This window comes from Rhagoletis zephyria, unplaced genomic scaffold (genome assembly GCF_001687245.7).
Source record: "Rhagoletis zephyria isolate East Lansing unplaced genomic scaffold, Rhagoletis_zephyria_1.1 Rzeph_scaffold_00647, whole genome shotgun sequence".
NCBI lineage: Eukaryota > Metazoa > Arthropoda > Insecta > Diptera > Tephritidae > Rhagoletis > Rhagoletis zephyria.
The window spans coordinates 54,349-70,226 of NW_016157731.1; the positions used below are offsets into that span (position 1 = coordinate 54,349).

The 15,878-nt window shown below is 35.8% G+C and overlaps 4 protein-coding genes across 9 annotated transcripts in view; 2 read left to right on the plus strand and 2 right to left on the minus strand.

Moving 5' to 3' along the window:
• Window positions 1-359: 359 nt before the first annotated feature.
• Window positions 360-2,136, plus strand: Pus1 (Pseudouridine synthase 1). 2 transcript variants are annotated; one of them, XM_017613328.1, is made up of 4 exons: window positions 360-501; window positions 578-1,088; window positions 1,170-1,440; window positions 1,502-2,136. In XM_017613328.1, exons 2-4 carry the CDS (start codon window positions 665-667, stop codon window positions 2,016-2,018), a joined length of 1,212 nt encoding a protein of 403 aa, XP_017468817.1. In that variant the 5' UTR covers window positions 360-501; window positions 578-664; the 3' UTR covers window positions 2,019-2,136. The 2 variants fall into 2 exon arrangements, with proteins under 2 accessions (XP_017468817.1, XP_017468816.1); XM_017613327.1 differs by having other exon boundaries at window positions 366-497; window positions 1,502-2,134.
• Window positions 2,137-2,157: 21 nt separating this feature from the next.
• On the minus strand, window positions 2,158-4,703 carry Srp72 (signal recognition particle 72). Its single transcript, XM_017613326.1, has 5 exons — window positions 4,467-4,703; window positions 3,993-4,366; window positions 3,097-3,924; window positions 2,512-3,032; window positions 2,158-2,451 (listed from the first exon to the last, which is right to left on the minus strand). Exons 1-5 carry the CDS (start codon window positions 4,576-4,578, stop codon window positions 2,322-2,324), a joined length of 1,965 nt encoding a protein of 654 aa, XP_017468815.1. The 5' UTR covers window positions 4,579-4,703; the 3' UTR covers window positions 2,158-2,321.
• A 525-nt stretch (window positions 4,704-5,228) lies between these two features.
• LOC108360880 (uncharacterized) overlaps window positions 5,229-15,878 on the plus strand; it is a 21,618-nt gene continuing 10,968 nt past the window's right edge. The window contains exons 1-2 of one of the 2 annotated variants that reach the window (XM_017613329.1): window positions 5,229-5,690; window positions 5,956-6,110. In XM_017613329.1, coding sequence (XP_017468818.1) covers window positions 5,621-5,690; window positions 5,956-6,110 — 225 coding nt within the window. In that variant the 5' untranslated portion in view covers window positions 5,229-5,620. The remainder of the gene's footprint in view (window positions 5,691-5,955; window positions 6,111-15,878) is intronic. The other variant, XM_017613330.1, reaches the window with a different exon arrangement.
• The window catches only part of LOC108360881 (uncharacterized), a 32,024-nt gene continuing 27,025 nt past the window's right edge, over window positions 10,880-15,878 (minus strand). For 3 of the 4 annotated variants that reach the window (XM_017613332.1, XM_017613334.1, XM_017613333.1), the window contains 4 exons: window positions 12,215-12,303; window positions 11,961-12,154; window positions 11,708-11,861; window positions 10,880-11,263 (listed from right to left, as the gene is read on the minus strand). In XM_017613332.1, coding sequence (XP_017468821.1) covers window positions 11,118-11,263; window positions 11,708-11,861; window positions 11,961-12,154; window positions 12,215-12,303 — 583 coding nt within the window. In that variant the 3' untranslated portion in view covers window positions 10,880-11,117. Of the gene's footprint in view, window positions 11,264-11,707; window positions 11,862-11,960; window positions 12,155-12,214; window positions 12,304-13,298; window positions 13,505-15,878 lie in introns of those variants that run through there. The other variant, XM_017613335.1, reaches the window with a different exon arrangement.

Here is a 15,878-nt window from a genome sequence, read left to right on the forward strand (position 1 = left end):
GTTGTCAGTGTTCCGGTGTTGAACTAAGGTGAATTAATACAAGGTGGTATCGGTTGGGCAAAAACAAGCCAAGTTCAAAACCCAAAAATACAACAAAGACATAATTTTCACATTTAGAAGGACCGCGGCTAATTTTAGCAACAACACCTTGTAAAAATTCGCCTTGTGCTGCACATTTTACAAGTGACACTTCGCTTTTGTGTGTTCTTTGCTGGTTCTTTGCGCCGCCCGGTGTTGTTAGTGTTCCGGTGTTGCTGGCGCCATTGCGTCACAGAGTTGTGAAAATCGGTATCGGCGCCAGTAACTCAGCTCTCGGTATCAGCGCAATGGCGCGGCGCCACACTGTGTTACCCACGGCTATATTACACCCGGAAAATACCTCTGTTCTCGTCTTTGCTGTAGCTCCGTAAAACCGTGGAGCGCTAACCAGTATAAGTTAAAAAAGAAGCTTAACAGAAGTAATGTTCATAGTTAGGAGAACGGACAATCTCACAAAGGCAGGTGAATTGGCTGTGCTATTCACACAGTGATCCTCATCCAACTAACCTAGCTTTCTCATTCCCTTCTCCCCCTATAGCTGGTAACTGTTGCCCATACTTCACTACATCTACAAAAGTGCCGCTACTTAGGAACGCAAATACAACCCAGAGGATTTGCTGCCGCCATGTCTGAAGCGCTTGACAAACTGGAGCAGCAGGAGGCGGAGAAGAAGGTTGAACGTGCGGCAGTGGCTGAACAATTGAAAGACACTAAACGTCAAAAACGAGAACTGAAGCGGAGAAAGTGGGTCGACTGGAAGACACAAGATGAACAGGCGGGTGATACAAAGCGCCCAGCATTTGATCCAGCAGATCGTGTGAAGCGAAAAAAATGCGCAATATTGTTAAGCTACTGTGGTGCCAATTACTTTGGCATGCAGCGCAATCCGGGCATGCAAACCATTGAGGAGGAGTTGTTCAAAGCTATGTTAAAACATAAGTGGATTACAGAGGAAAGTTTTGAGGCAGCACAAGCGGCATGCTTTCAGCGTGCCGCACGAACCGATAAAGGGGTGTCTGCGGCGAGACAAGTGTGCTCGATAAAATTGCGTAAGTTTGGAAGGTTTGAGAACATTTGAATATCGATTTGCATTTGCTTATATGTATGTACATGCACATTTCACCATTTAGCCGATACGTTGGACATCAAAGCTTTAAATGAAGATTTGCCGGAGCAAATACGTTTGTTTGCAGTAGAACGCGTTACTAAAGGCTTCAATGCGAAGGACCAGTGCAACGCACGTACCTACACATACACACTGCCATCCGTTGCGTTTGCTGATTGTGGGCAAAAACACGATTTTGAGTCATACCGTATTGAGCCTGCTCAGCATCTAAAGATAGGAGAGGTGCTGAAGCTGTACGAAGGCACCAAAAATTTTCACAATTTCACAAGCCGGAAGTAAGTGATTATGCAATTGCTGGTTTAAACGTTGATACATGCTTATTTATTTTATTTTCAGAAACTTTTTGGATCCTTCTGTCAAACGCTTCATTATGTCATTTAGTTGCTCCGAACCATTTCTAACGCCACAAGGCATTGAATTTCTAACGCTCAAAGTTAAGGGACAAAGTTTCATGCTTCATCAAATTCGGAAAATGGTTGGTTTGGCGATAGCAATTGCACGTGGTAATACCACGACAGCTACATTGGATCGCGCGCTAACTGAAGAACGGTTAGATTTGCCGATGGCACCAGGTTTGGGCCTTGTTTTAGACACAGTGCACTACGAACGCTATAATGATCGTTATGGCGGCGATGGCATTCATGAACCACTGACTTGGACTAAACAAGAGAATGAAATTAAAGAATTTATAGAACGTTATATTAACGCCAATATATACGAGACAGAATATAAGGAGCGGTCAATGTTGGAATGGCTAGAGACATTACCGCTGCACTCGTACGATGCGCGACGTGATGATACCACAAACAACGATGATAGTGGGAAAAAGCAAAAGGACGATGACGATGAATAATAATTACAATTTCTCAGAAAACTAAAATTTCCGCTAAATACATATGTATTTATGTATTGTAAAGACTACATATATTTGGTACTAAAAAATAGAATAGTAATGGAAAGTGTTGACATTGAATAAATACCACAAATTTGAAGAGCTTTTATATAATTTATTTCCAGCTTATTCTCGATGCAAATGCATTTTGCTTTATATATCCTCTACTGTTGTAATATTCAAGCACAATAACTTAGAAAATATTAAAAGCATGCTTTAAAAAATTCCCCGAATAGCTTAAACTATGCCAGCGTGGCATAGGGTTTAGAAACGTCCACCCTTCTTCTTTTTATGACCACCCTTGCGATGCTGCTGACGTGGTCCTGGTGTCGGTTCTTGGTAGACAGGGGTGGCGGGAGAATTTTTGCTAAGATTGGCACGATTCGACATATCACTGAAAAATAAATAACCTTGTGCATTCACGAAAAATCAAAAAAGCCTTAAGCCAACTTACTATTGATCAGCAGCGCCACTAGCCATACCCTGTGAACCCTTAATAATATCCTTTGCACGACGATCACGCTTCTTACGGAAACCAGTACGTTCATATTTGGGCAACCAGCGCTCTGGATCTGGTGGCACCTCGGCGTTGTAGTTTTTGGGCAGTTTACCTTTGCGTTTCCGGTTGCGGCTCTTCTTTTTCTCGACAACTGGCGTGCCAGGGGATTGGTCGATTTTAGCATTCGCTGTCTTCTTTGCTGCTTTTGTAGACATCACCCAATTGGCCGCCTCTAACGCATCGATTTCGGAGGCAGTAGTAAGTGTTTCAAGTTTCGGTAGACGTTTACTTAATTCCAAGGCACGTTTTGGATTGAATTGTGCATATGCAATAACCAACTGTGCCAATACTTTCATATCATTGGCATTTAACTTGAGTAGCTCTTCAAGTGAACTGGCTGCTGTTTGAGATGCACCGCCACGTAAGTGGAATTCTGCAGCTTGGCGCCACATATCGCTCAAATCGCCACTGCTTACCTATATGTAATTGCAAACAAACGATTATAAATAAAATTGTGGAAAATTTTAAGGTGGTGCTTACATTGTTCATTTTATACCATTCGACAGCCGACTTCAGCAGCTCAGATGCGGCGCGTTTATTATCTGTGCCCAAGTAGAGTGTTACTAACGCAGATATAATACCGGGTTTGTACATTTGCTCGCCAAGTGAAAGCAGAATATCAATCGCCTCTTTGCGGCTGCCTTGAGACAGGAAAAGTTGCACAATGGCAAATTTTGATGCAAAGGCATTTTCTTTATGTGCAGCCGCGTACTTATTCAACAAATCCACTGCTTCTTTCTGTCGCTTATCCTTGGTGAGTTGAGAGCAACGTATAAGTAGAGTTTGGAATTCCAAATCAGGATAAGTTTCCACTAACTTCTGGCATAATTGCTGTACTTGGTCACTGGAGTTTGTAAAAAATGCAAGCAAACAATTGTTCAATGCAATTGCTTTCTTCTGACGACTAGTCAACTTCGATTCGCATACTTCTGACATAGCCGAGCGTATTTTCTTTTTAGAGTCAAACACGTTCTGATCCTTATTGATGACCACCGAATTATTGCTGGCCACAGCAACTAAAACTGGATCTTTGGGCTTAAAGCGCAAACATTCCGCATATATGGCTGCCGCTTCCTTTAATTTCCCCTGCATTTGCAAGCAATAACCCAACTGCACACGTATCGGTTCTAATTCTTCGCGCATTTCCTCCTCCGTCACGCCATCCTCTTCCAAAGTTTCACGACAAAGTTTTTCGCTGGCACGCAATTTTTTCTCAGCCTCGGCATATCGCTGGCGATTCGAAGCTATGCAAGCGGCGTTATAGTACTGCTCATATGTTTCTTCCGGCAGCTCAGGTATTTCCTTATTCTAGAAATAACAAAAACACTTTACATTTCAGTGGACCAGGAAAAATTCGTTCGAACCGTTTTCTATACCTTATCTACTGCCAAGTTAGCGGCAACAGCACTCAAATTTGTGCGCCTTTCATTTTCATAATCATCATTGGTATTTTTGATTATTTCCCTGTAAGCATCAAAGCACTCCTCATACCTTTCCAACCGATATAGCACTTGTGTGCGCAACTCTTTCAAGCTCACCGGCAATGGATTAACATCAGCATTATCAATAGTTTTCAATGCTTGCTCGGGCTTGTGCAAGCGATACTCGCAGTAGGCCTTTTCCAGCACTAGAGTGGCGGCAAGTTTATTCTTTTCTATGAATTTGTATGCCTCCTCGAACTTTGAAAGTTGTATCAGGCAAACAACTTTGCAATGCAAAGCTGTCTGATCATCCGGCGCAACGCCCAAAACTATGGAAAAAGTAAAAAAAATTAATGGTATCCAGTAGATTGAACTAGTGATTCTACGAGAGGCGTTCCCGGGGGAGGACCAAACACAACTACTACATACCTCTATTCACCGCCTTGACTGCCTTTTCGTATTCGCCATTTTGACCAAATTTATTTACATCCGCATATGCAGCCTTTATGATAGCTTCCTTTTGGTTCGGATCCTTGGACATCTTCACACGATTTTCCTTTTATTTTTGAGGCATTCAGATTCAGGCGAAAAACGAAATCAACACGAGTGCAAAAAATTTGTCTAATCCAAAATTGACAATTATTTGACACCTCAGCAATTTGGAAATTTGACAACAAGTGACACCACAGGGGCACTAATGTGCAAAAAATAACGAAATTTAAAAAGGATCAAATGGGCGTGATTGATTAGGGGATATTTTATATAAAAAGAAGAAATACATAATAAATTACTAAAAGTGTTCTTACACGATATGTATTTCCACCTGTAAATGTGACTGTTTGATTAAAGCTGATGCCAAAGAACGGAAATCTATACCTTCTTTTTTGGCAATATTTTACAAATCGGCGCCTGGGTAAAAGATTGTCGTAAACGTCAAACGTACGTGCGTAACATACGACAATCTTTTACCCAGGCGACGAAATGAAAAAGGATGCTGTCAAATGCCCAGTCAACAAAAATCTATCCGCTTGCGAGAGAAAGAAGCAAACGCAAGCGAGATTTTCAAGCATGTGAAGACGGCCAGTAGCATCAATCAAACAACTGTAGTGCTGCCAGCTTGTGTGGTATTTCATCGCATGATAGTGGCAGCATTAGTGCAAATCGGACGTCTGGTATCACCAGCGATTATTTTACAAATTCTATTTTCCTTGTCTGATCAGAAGCAAAAGTTCGTAAAAAATTGATACGCAGTTGGGGTGAACACCTTTTTTGTGAAAATTAAATGTAATGCATTGAAATAATTATTAATTGTAATTTGCAAAACGAAAAATTAAGAAACAATTAGTGGGAAATTTGAACCAGTAGCAAGAGCTCAGCTGGAAGTGGGTGGGATTGTGCAAAGGGGCCGACAGCGTTGTGCAGAGAAAAAATCGCAATTTTCATAAAGTGATTGTCACTAGCGTTGGCGTTAGCGACTACGGACAAATGCAAAACAAACGTGGAAATAAATAATAAAACAAAAGTTTCGCCAGTGCAACAGAATAAGTTATTCCATAGTAAGCTAAGCAAGTTTGTAAGCGGACATGCCGAACCGAAGACAATGTGGTTACATGGGATTGCTGATTTCACTTCTACTGGGAACATTGACCACAGGTAATATTTGCATGCGTGCATTGATTCCTCAGCATCTTGCTGGCCATTCGCCTCACCTCGTTAGCATCTACGCATTCATTCATAAATATGCTATAGAAAGCTAATGAGTTTTTCGTATTCAGCCATTGTAAATCGATATCCGCCCACTAATTGTTTCATTCCTTTAATAAATGTATGTACATATGTACATAGATGTACTTAGGTATTGTAAGTTTATGCATAAAATGTAATTTTTACTAATCACTATTCACTTTCCCCATTGCAGTGGCAGCTTATTATGTCGAAGTTAAGAGCACCGGTTCATCCGTCATTGGTGGCACAGTGAATTTCAGTGCTGTGTTATACGAAGATGGGCAAGTGGCGAGCAAAGGGGATTACCAGTTTAATTGGGAAGATAATACACCTGCCGCAAATCATGTGGTAAGTAAAGAGAGCATATTTGGTTTATGCAACGGATTTAAGAATACAGATATCCAGACGTGTGTCAAGTTAGCACTACACTTTTCGAAATTGGAAAAGTTAACTACGGCATTAATTGTAGTGTTTTTGTTGTAAATTTGTTGTGGAAAGAAAAAATTTGTAGCTTTCGTTTTTCTGGAAAAAATTGAGTTGACCCTTTTTCGAACAAAATTTAGTATGTAGTGCTAACTTGACCCCATACACCTAGTCGATAGAATTGAGATATCCAATATGTTACTATGCCATTAATTGTAGCTTTTAACTTTAAAATTTGTTGTGGAAAGAAAAAATTTGTAGCTTTCGTTTTTCTGGAAAAAATTGAGTTGACCCTTTTTCGAACAAAATTTAGTATGTAGTGCTAACTTGACCCCATACACCTAGTCGATAGAATTGAGATATCCAATATGTTACTATGCCATTAATTGTAGCTTTTAACTTTAAAATTTGTTGTGGAAAGAAAAAATTTGTAGCTTTCGTTTTTCTGGAAAAAATTGAGTTGACCCTTTTTCGAACAAAATTTAGTATGTAGTGCTAACTTGACCCCATACACCTAGTCGATAGAATTGAGATATCCAATATGTTACTATGCCATTAATTGTAGCTTTTAACTTTAAAATTTGTTGTGGAAAGAAAAAATTTGTAGCTTTCGTTTTTCTGGAAAAAATTGAGTTGACCCTTTTTCGAACAAAATTTAGTATGTAGTGCTAACTTGACCCCATACACCTAGTCGATAGAATTGAGATATCCAATATGTTACTATGCCATTAATTGTAGCTTTTAACTTTAAAATTTGTTGTGGAAAGAAAAAATTTGTAGCTTTCGTTTTTCTGGAAAAAATTGAGTTGACCCTTTTTCGAACAAAATTTAGTATGTAGTGCTAACTTGACCCCATACACCTAGTCGATAGAATTGAGATATCCAATATGTTACTATGCCATTAATTGTAGCTTTTAACTTTAAAATTTGTTGTGGAAAGAAAAAATTTGTAGCTTTCGTTTTTCTGGAAAAAATTGAGTTGACCCTTTTTCGAACAAAATTTAGTATGTAGTGCTAACTTGACCCCATACACCTAGTCGATAGAATTGAGATATCCAATATGTTACTATGCCATTAATTGTAGCTTTTAACTTTAAAATTTGTTGTGGAAAGAAAAAATTTGTAGCTTTCGTTTTTCTGGAAAAAATTGAGTTGACCCTTTTTCGAACAAAATTTAGTATGTAGTGCTAACTTGACCCCATACACCTAGTCGATAGAATTGAGATATCCAATATGTTACTATGCCATTAATTGTAGCTTTTAACTTTAAAATTTGTTGTGGAAAGAAAAAATTTGTAGCTTTCGTTTTTCTGGAAAAAATTGAGTTGACCCTTTTTCGAACAAAATTTAGTATGTAGTGCTAACTTGACCCCATACACCTAGTCGATAGAATTGAGATATCCAATATGTTACTATGCCATTAATTGTAGCTTTTAACTTTAAAATTTGTTGTGGAAAGAAAAAATTTGTAGCTTTCGTTTTTCTGGAAAAAATTGAGTTGACCCTTTTTCGAACAAAATTTAGTATGTAGTGCTAACTTGACCCCATACACCTAGTCGATAGAATTGAGATATCCAATATGTTACTATGCCATTAATTGTAGCTTTTAACTTTAAAATTTGTTGTGGAAAGAAAAAATTTGTAGCTTTCGTTTTTCTGGAAAAAATTGAGTTGACCCTTTTTCGAACAAAATTTAGTATGTAGTGCTAACTTGACACACGTGATATCCAGACCCATCTTATAGGAAATGTGTAGAAACGATCATTATGCAATCATTCCTCCGACTTATTAGATTGAGATCAACGCTCCGAAATTTGCCAGCGAAAGTCTTAGCTACAGAAGAATAACACTGAGATTATAAATCTTTGGCGTAATTAGCTTATGTACATATGTATGTATTTATGTACCTACTTTGATTATTTCTTTGGCATGACTAATAACGAACTTTATTTGCTTGGTTGTTATTTTTATCACTTTTAGATTGTTTGTTAAATTGTTTTGAATGAATGCATATAACTTCATAGAAATGTGACGTATGTGCATACATACATATGTATGTATTACATTAGGGCGGTCCAAAAATTTATGTGAAAAAGTAGATAAAGTCGGAACATGCTTTCACCGACGAAAGTTCTGTAGATACCAAAAAAATATACCCATATTTTTTTATTTGGAAATCAAAAAATATTTAGAGGTCGCTCAAAGTGCTTAAAGCAAGCCAAGGCTCGGATGTAGAATCTGGAAACATTAAAAAATGTGAAACTAAAGCTCAATTGAAGGCCTATCTTATAACCTATCAAATAAAGTTCAATAGGGCGGCTCTTGTAATTGCAACACTTTTTAATGCACTATTCTTAAACTTGGTTTCAGTCCGTGCAAAAATGAGCTGTGAGAAATTTGAATAGACTTTCAAAGTCCAAATTTGCTTGCCAACTGCTTTTTTGAATAAAAAAGTAAAGTCTCATAATCTGTACATGCACATTTTTATTGAATTCATTCCAAACAAAGTTAAAAATATATGTTGGGGACTGCTTATCCACAAGTACCTTGAGAATCTACAATTATATTAAAATATACTAATTTCAAAGAACACTTTTATACTCTGACAAGTAAACTTTAAGCAAACAACAAAACCGACTGGGACCACCTGTGAGGTAACACATTTCCTTTAAAAAAAAACAATTAAAGAAATCGATTATCGTGGTCCATACATAAAGAAAAAAAATATTCCAACGAATTTATAACCTTTCTCCTTTCTGTGAAGTCGGTTAAAAAGGAAAAATTTCATATACAAATCATTTTTAAATCTGCTATACATTTTTCTTTCACCTAATACACACTTCTTATTCACGTTTAATAATAAAAAGAACTAATCTTTATAGTTCTGTACATAATACAAAAATATTAAATAGTTGTATCGTGGTTTTATAGAAATTTTTTCAAATAGTAAAGATCTCGGGGTATCCTTGTTCTTTTCTAATCGAGTAAAAATTTTGTGTCTTCTAATTTGTACAAGCTGAGAAGCAGCACAGAAAAAAATTAAGTCGGAGAAAATAAGAGTTACCGTAATGCATTAATAGGTATGTATATCACATTCAAGACCCGTAGAAAACTAGTTATAGTCGTGCTTTGAATGTAAAATAGAGAATTTAGACGAATTCCTAAAGAATTCATATGTATTGTAAGTACCTATGTTTGTATGTACCTGCACTTGTAGATTCTACATGCCTATCATTGATGAAACCCTAACTTACAGTTTTTTTTTTCAAAATACGGTTTTTTGCTTTTTTAAGTAGCTTATACTAAAAAATATACTAAAATAAATTTTATAGTCGCAACTTAAAGCTCGATGATTGTATGGCCCTACGCACAGAATTTTTGGTGTTGGAGGTTTGGCTTATTGCTTCTCCTGTAAAATATTAAAGGTCAGTTGGGGCCTTTCTACATTTCACCAACGATAAGTACATACTGTACATATGTAGGTGCGCGCAATTTACTTTAGAAAAGTTTTGACTTTATAAATATCAATTTATTTAAAATAAGAATTAATTCGAGACATTTATCTAAATAATTCCCATTTGCTGCAAATGAGAATTCAATTTGCAACAAAAAGAAAATCAAAAATTTCTAGTTAAATAAAACAATTTATTAAATTTTAATGGGTTTTATTATTGCGCATTTTATGTGAAATTCTTATTAAATTTTAATGTTAATACAGCTGGGAAGCCGTTGATATTTTGTCTTTTATTGCATTACAAAGTTCAGCGGCCCGCCAAAGTGTATACAGCTTAAAGCAAATATAAGAATACAAAGATAAATATTGCAAATTTAATGTACTTTATGTATGTATATGTACTATACATATGCACATACGTATGTAGAATATATAACTTGAGGTATGGACTCGGGCATACATATAGGTCTATTGTACTCTATGTTCGTCACAACCATTCTTCTAAACCTAGCTCCTTCAGAAAGTTCAGTAGTGGTTTTGGTGGTAAGGATTGTATGTGCTCATACACACATTGAGCCTATACTTCTGAAGCGTCTGCCAGAGACGGCGTTAAGTTTAAATTGATAATAAGATGGTAAAAAAGGAACTTAAACTTACCTGGCATTTTGCAATTTAACCCTAGAGTGTTCACGCCATGAGGATTTTGCCGCCCGGGGCAAAAAACTGCATGCCATTTTTCAAGCAACACATTTGTAAAGATCAAGCGTTGTTATATATATTTTTTTGGCGTAGTTTAGCCGAATGAATATCTGCTCTCTTCACAAAATTGGAAAATATATCCACACCATGGAATGGCAATTTAAAGACGAGATATTCAACAAAAGTAAGATCAGCTGCTCTACTTCTACTACCTGTTCAAAATGCTATGCTCCATTAAGAATATCCAACGTGAAATGCGTTGAAAAAACCTTTTAAAAGCTAATACTAGGGCAATTTCTTCGATTCATATCTACTCACAAATACGCAGACTTATAACTTCAGAAACCAACTACATATATATGTGCTCCTCGATTCGAGTCACAAGCATCCAGATTTAAAATTAAAAACTACTAGTTCATAGAAATGTTATTTTTATCAGCTGCTAGGGCGCCAAAATACCGAATACGAGACAAATACGAGACATTAAAAGAAATACAGGACTTTTGGCGTCCCGTATGAAATAAATAAATTACCAGGACAATTGATGAAAAAAAGGACTGTCCCCTATAATACAGGACGGATGGTCACCGTAATTATATATATTATAAATTACATATTAACTCAACATGAACTTGATTTTGAAAGTGTTTACAATGCATTAGCTCAAATTAAAATATATGTACATACATATGTATGTATGTAGTTTCATGTTAATACAAGTTTGTTAACATTTAAAGGTACTTAATTGCAATGAACATACTTAAGATTTAATTCAAATATTAATTTTTGTCTAGCGTAGATGCTGCTTCACTGGTCAGCTTATTATTGTAGCGTCTCCTATACACCCTATTCTTCATCTTTCGGAAACCTTTCCGCATTGATGCTTCGTAATCCGAATAATCGTAATCTTCTCGTTTCACCGCATCTTTATAAAAAATATAAGCACATACCAAATTGTGAAACGCAATTCAAATGTATGTGTATAAAACACATGGTATACGAGTGATGCAAAATCAAAAAACTACATATCGCTCACCGTCTTCAAAAGGGGCACAAATCAAAATTACACGTTCCTCAGAAAATGCGAAAAACAATTTCTTAGCACATGATAATCATAGGGGCAAGGGAGACTTTACCTTAGGTTTGTTTTTTTCTTTAAATTATAACAAAAATTTGCACTAGCTTTTGCTGAAAGGTAAATAAAAGCTCGGTGTACATTTTTAGCGCATAATTTTAAAAATGCCAAATTTTGAGTTGTGCCTCTTTTGAAGACGGTGTGCGATATTAAAAACATAAACGGGACATGGCGTATGAGTGATAAAAATAAATAAATAAACACGTTATGACTTAATAATGAAGGTTAACTTACCAAAAGCATATTTTGAAAAGATTTTATATTTTCGCAATGCTAACTTTTTCTGGTTGCCATCCCAGTTTAAGGATAACAGAAATTCTTCCGTAAACAATTTATTAAGCGACTTCGAAATATCATTGGGCCCGATGGTTTCTCTTATATATTCCATCTGTGAAAGACAAATAATTTTTAAAAATGTAAGCAACTACATATATATATGTATGTATAAGAAAAAATACGTCAAGAATATGTATACTGTAAAACATACAACTTCATTTATTGCCATAGATTCAACATTTTTCTCCACATCGTCCATTTCTTCTTTTGATTTAAATGGAAAAAAGTTGAAATTTAAAGTCTTCGGGAAAACATGGTTGGAAAGTCTTTCCAAATAGACCATATGCTTGGCAAGCATAGACGATACGTTTTTCAGTTCTTTTTGCAAATAGTTGTTTTGCTCTTCTGGATTGAGAAATTGTTATTAAAAGTTGAATAGTAAGGAGTGTTAAGCGTAGTATATACCAATTTTTTTCAGTTTAGCGTTTAAGATGGTTATTGCATCATTGCCTTCTGGATCGAATTTTACATTAGGAGGGAACATTTTAGAACACCTATATAATAGTATATAAATATAATTTGTATTACATAGTCTTCTAAGGCCTTATAAATAAAAAGGAAAGTGAGAGGGTGATTAATTACATACATACATACCTCCTGAAATGCAAAAAGACGTAACAAGCATCGTCACTGAAATGCAAAAAGTCATAACTTATAAAAAATTCAAAATTCACTTTTTGATTGATATGATGGATTTCATCGAATTACAACTCCTTACATCGTTTTAGGAAAAAAATATATATATTAGTCACGACTTTTTCCATTTCACTGACCTATATATATACAGTTGTCCACAAAATAATAGGAGTGCGATATTTTGACCAGTTTTGGCTATTTGTCTTTTGTTTATTTAATGTTTATTATTTTTTTATAAAAGCCTAGCTGGCTATACAACAAACACCATATAAATTCAGATTTTAAACTTTGTATAAAAATTATAAAAATTTTGCAATTTTTCACCCAAATTTCAAACTTTTTAATCAGAATCTTTAGAAAAAATTCTGGTATGCAGTTTTGTAGCACATTCAATTCTAGTCTGAAGAAGTGCAAGTTTCAAGCGGCTAAAAAATTCCGTTGATTTTTGGCAATTTTTTTGCTGGCAGTGTCCTCCATATAAAAGAAAATTGTCGACATACTTTGTATGGAAAAAACGTGAAACACCTTTAACCAAAAAAATTCTCAAAAATCAACGGAATTTTTTAGCCGCTTGAAACTTGCACTTCTTCAGACTAGAATTGAATGTGCTACAAAACTGCATACCAGAATTTTTTCTAAAGATTCTGATTAAAAAGTTTGAAATTTGGGTGAAAAATTGCAAAATTTTTATAATTTTTATACAAAGTTTAAAATCTGAATTTATATGGTGTTTGTTGTATAGCCAGCTAGGCTTTTATAAAAAAATAATAAACATTAAATAAACAAAAGACAAATAGCCAAAACTGGTCAAATTATCGCACTCCTATTATTTTGTGGACAACTGTATATATACCTAAACGCCTTTTGTTTTCGTTTTTCTGTCCTTTTGTCATACAACCCAAAGTCATACAAATACTACACCTATTCGTGCTGTTTGGGTGCATTTGAAACACCCTCTACTACTGGTGTAACACATGGTTCCTGTCACAAACGCACGAACAGAAACAAATGTTTAACATCACTCACTAATGCTGCCAAAAAGAAATTTACGTCGTCCGGCTGTGTTTGCTTTTCTTTTGATGCTTTTGATGAGAAATGCACCCCATTACTGGCTATAATTGCGTGGTTATTTTCTAAACCGCTTATAATTTCTTCATCTTTCCAAATCTTTGTGCACACCGTAGTGCAGATATTTACTCGGAGGTACTGCAACGATTTGCCTATCACACTTACGTATTTAAGTTAAACAAACTATTAAAAGATTCGGTAGATGTACAATACTCAGTGCAAGTAAAATACTCAAACTAAAATATTTTATGTAACTACTGAAAATGGTATTCCTTTCTGAGCATTGTAAGAAATTTAAACATTTATTTTTTACTTTGCTTTTGTACTGCTTCCTACTTGCTCCTTAGGGGAGCAGCTTACTTTCAATTCCGTTGGGAATGTATGTTCTACGCATGCGCATGTTTTGAATGTATTGGTATCTGTGAATGCCCTGCCGAAAATTTGATTAGCTCAGGACTAGCGTAGAACTAGACCTTTTGCCGACAGTACCAGTTCAAGCTCAATACCCAAGCAATGCTTTCAACTGTCGAGTTTTACACGGCGATGTCATTGGCGGTGGCAATTGTCGCCCAGTGCATTACTTTGCAACCAGTTTTTAACCGGTTCCGTTTTGGACAGTTTTTTTGTATAAGAAAACGTTTTTAAGATTCGTTTTATTGGATATTTTTTTAGTTTTTTTCTTTTCCGTTACAGATTCCATTTTTGTTACATATTTTATTAAAGAAAAAATTATTGTAAGCTGCACGCAACAGTTTAAATTCAATTTGAAAACTCACAACTGCCTCCACCGCGATTAGAACTCGCGACCAACGATGCTTGGGTCCGGAGGTCTTCTCGCTGAGTTACTTTCGAATTGTACAAGTAGTGAGCATTTGCACATTTAGGTACACCGCAAGTGTCAACTGTCCCACTCTGCATCCGTTTTGCACTAGTTCTGATATATGTAGTTTGTCAGACTGTCTCTAAATTTTACTGCAGGTTGCATATATGACACTACATTCCAGTGTTGCCTCTTTGTGAGTAATTCCTCAAAACGTGAGGAATTTCGGGTGCGTTTGAGGATTTTTTGAGGAGTTTTATTTTGAGGAATTTTCTCTCGATATATTTGCAGATAACAAATGCAACCATGTTTTACACAGCAGAGTTGTTGAATCGCACTGCAATTTTTTAAACAAAATGCTTTCCGAAGTTTCATAACGAGCGAAATACACTACACAAGCGGCTTGTCAAACATTCTTCAAACCTACTTTTCCCATTTCGCCATACACCATGCAAACATGACTCGTTCAAGCAAAGAATTTTAGTTTTCTTCCTGTTCACAATGTAAAAGGGATTGGCTTTCTTCGATTTTTCTCTCTTGAGGCCTCATTCGGTAAAAATTCGGTTTCGAATGAGGCGATTTTATCATACGCAACGTAAGCGGTTTGATCAAAAGTCAACATGGCGGCCATAAAATAAAAAAATTTAGATTTTTGTTCACATTTCCCTCAAACGGCTTGTCAAACCTTCAAACCCCTCCATACGCAACATAAATAGCTTTAAGCAAAGGGATATTTCGCTTGGTTTGTCAAGCCGTTTGTGTGGTGTGCTACTAAATATTCAAAATGTTATCGATAATTTTTTCCGCAAAAACAAATGTACCAATTGAATAGGAGAATGTAATTAATTTTTATACTAAGTACCTGTAAATAGTATGCAGTACACAATACTCATATCTGTAAAAAAGAAAATTTTGAGTAATTTGTTCGGGTTTTGAGGATTTTTCATTTGTTTTTGAGGAATTTTGTAATTTTTTTGTGGCAACACTGATACATTCGCTCAATTGTCAAATGACTTCAGTAGTTGTTTAAAAAATTTTAAGAACGTAGCGGGATACACGGGTGCATTTTAGTCTATATATTTAAAAAAAATATTCATATATAAAATCTGACTGGTCGTATATTCATATATTTATGACGAAAGAAAGGCCCTTATTATGAGCTGCATTCGATTTTCGATCTTCGCTGGCTATCGAAGATCGAAAGTGAAATTCGTATTATGAGCTATGCAAGCGTGTCGAATTTTTCGTTGAGTATCGAATTTTCTGTCGAACAGAATTTTGCTTTCGATGGTGTAGCGAAGTGTTAGAAAATTGTGAAAAATTTATGATTTTGTATATGTTTTCTTACATTTTGGCGGCTAGACACTAATTTTAAACAATTTTTATTAATTTCATGCAGTTCTAACATCGTGAATACTAAACACGACCGCTGTTAAGAAAAAACCTTTTTTCTATATTTTTGCGATGTTGCTTTGACCAGGGTTTGAACCCAGGCATTGTGGAGTGGAAGCGCGCACTGCTTACCACTACACCACAGCGGCCGAC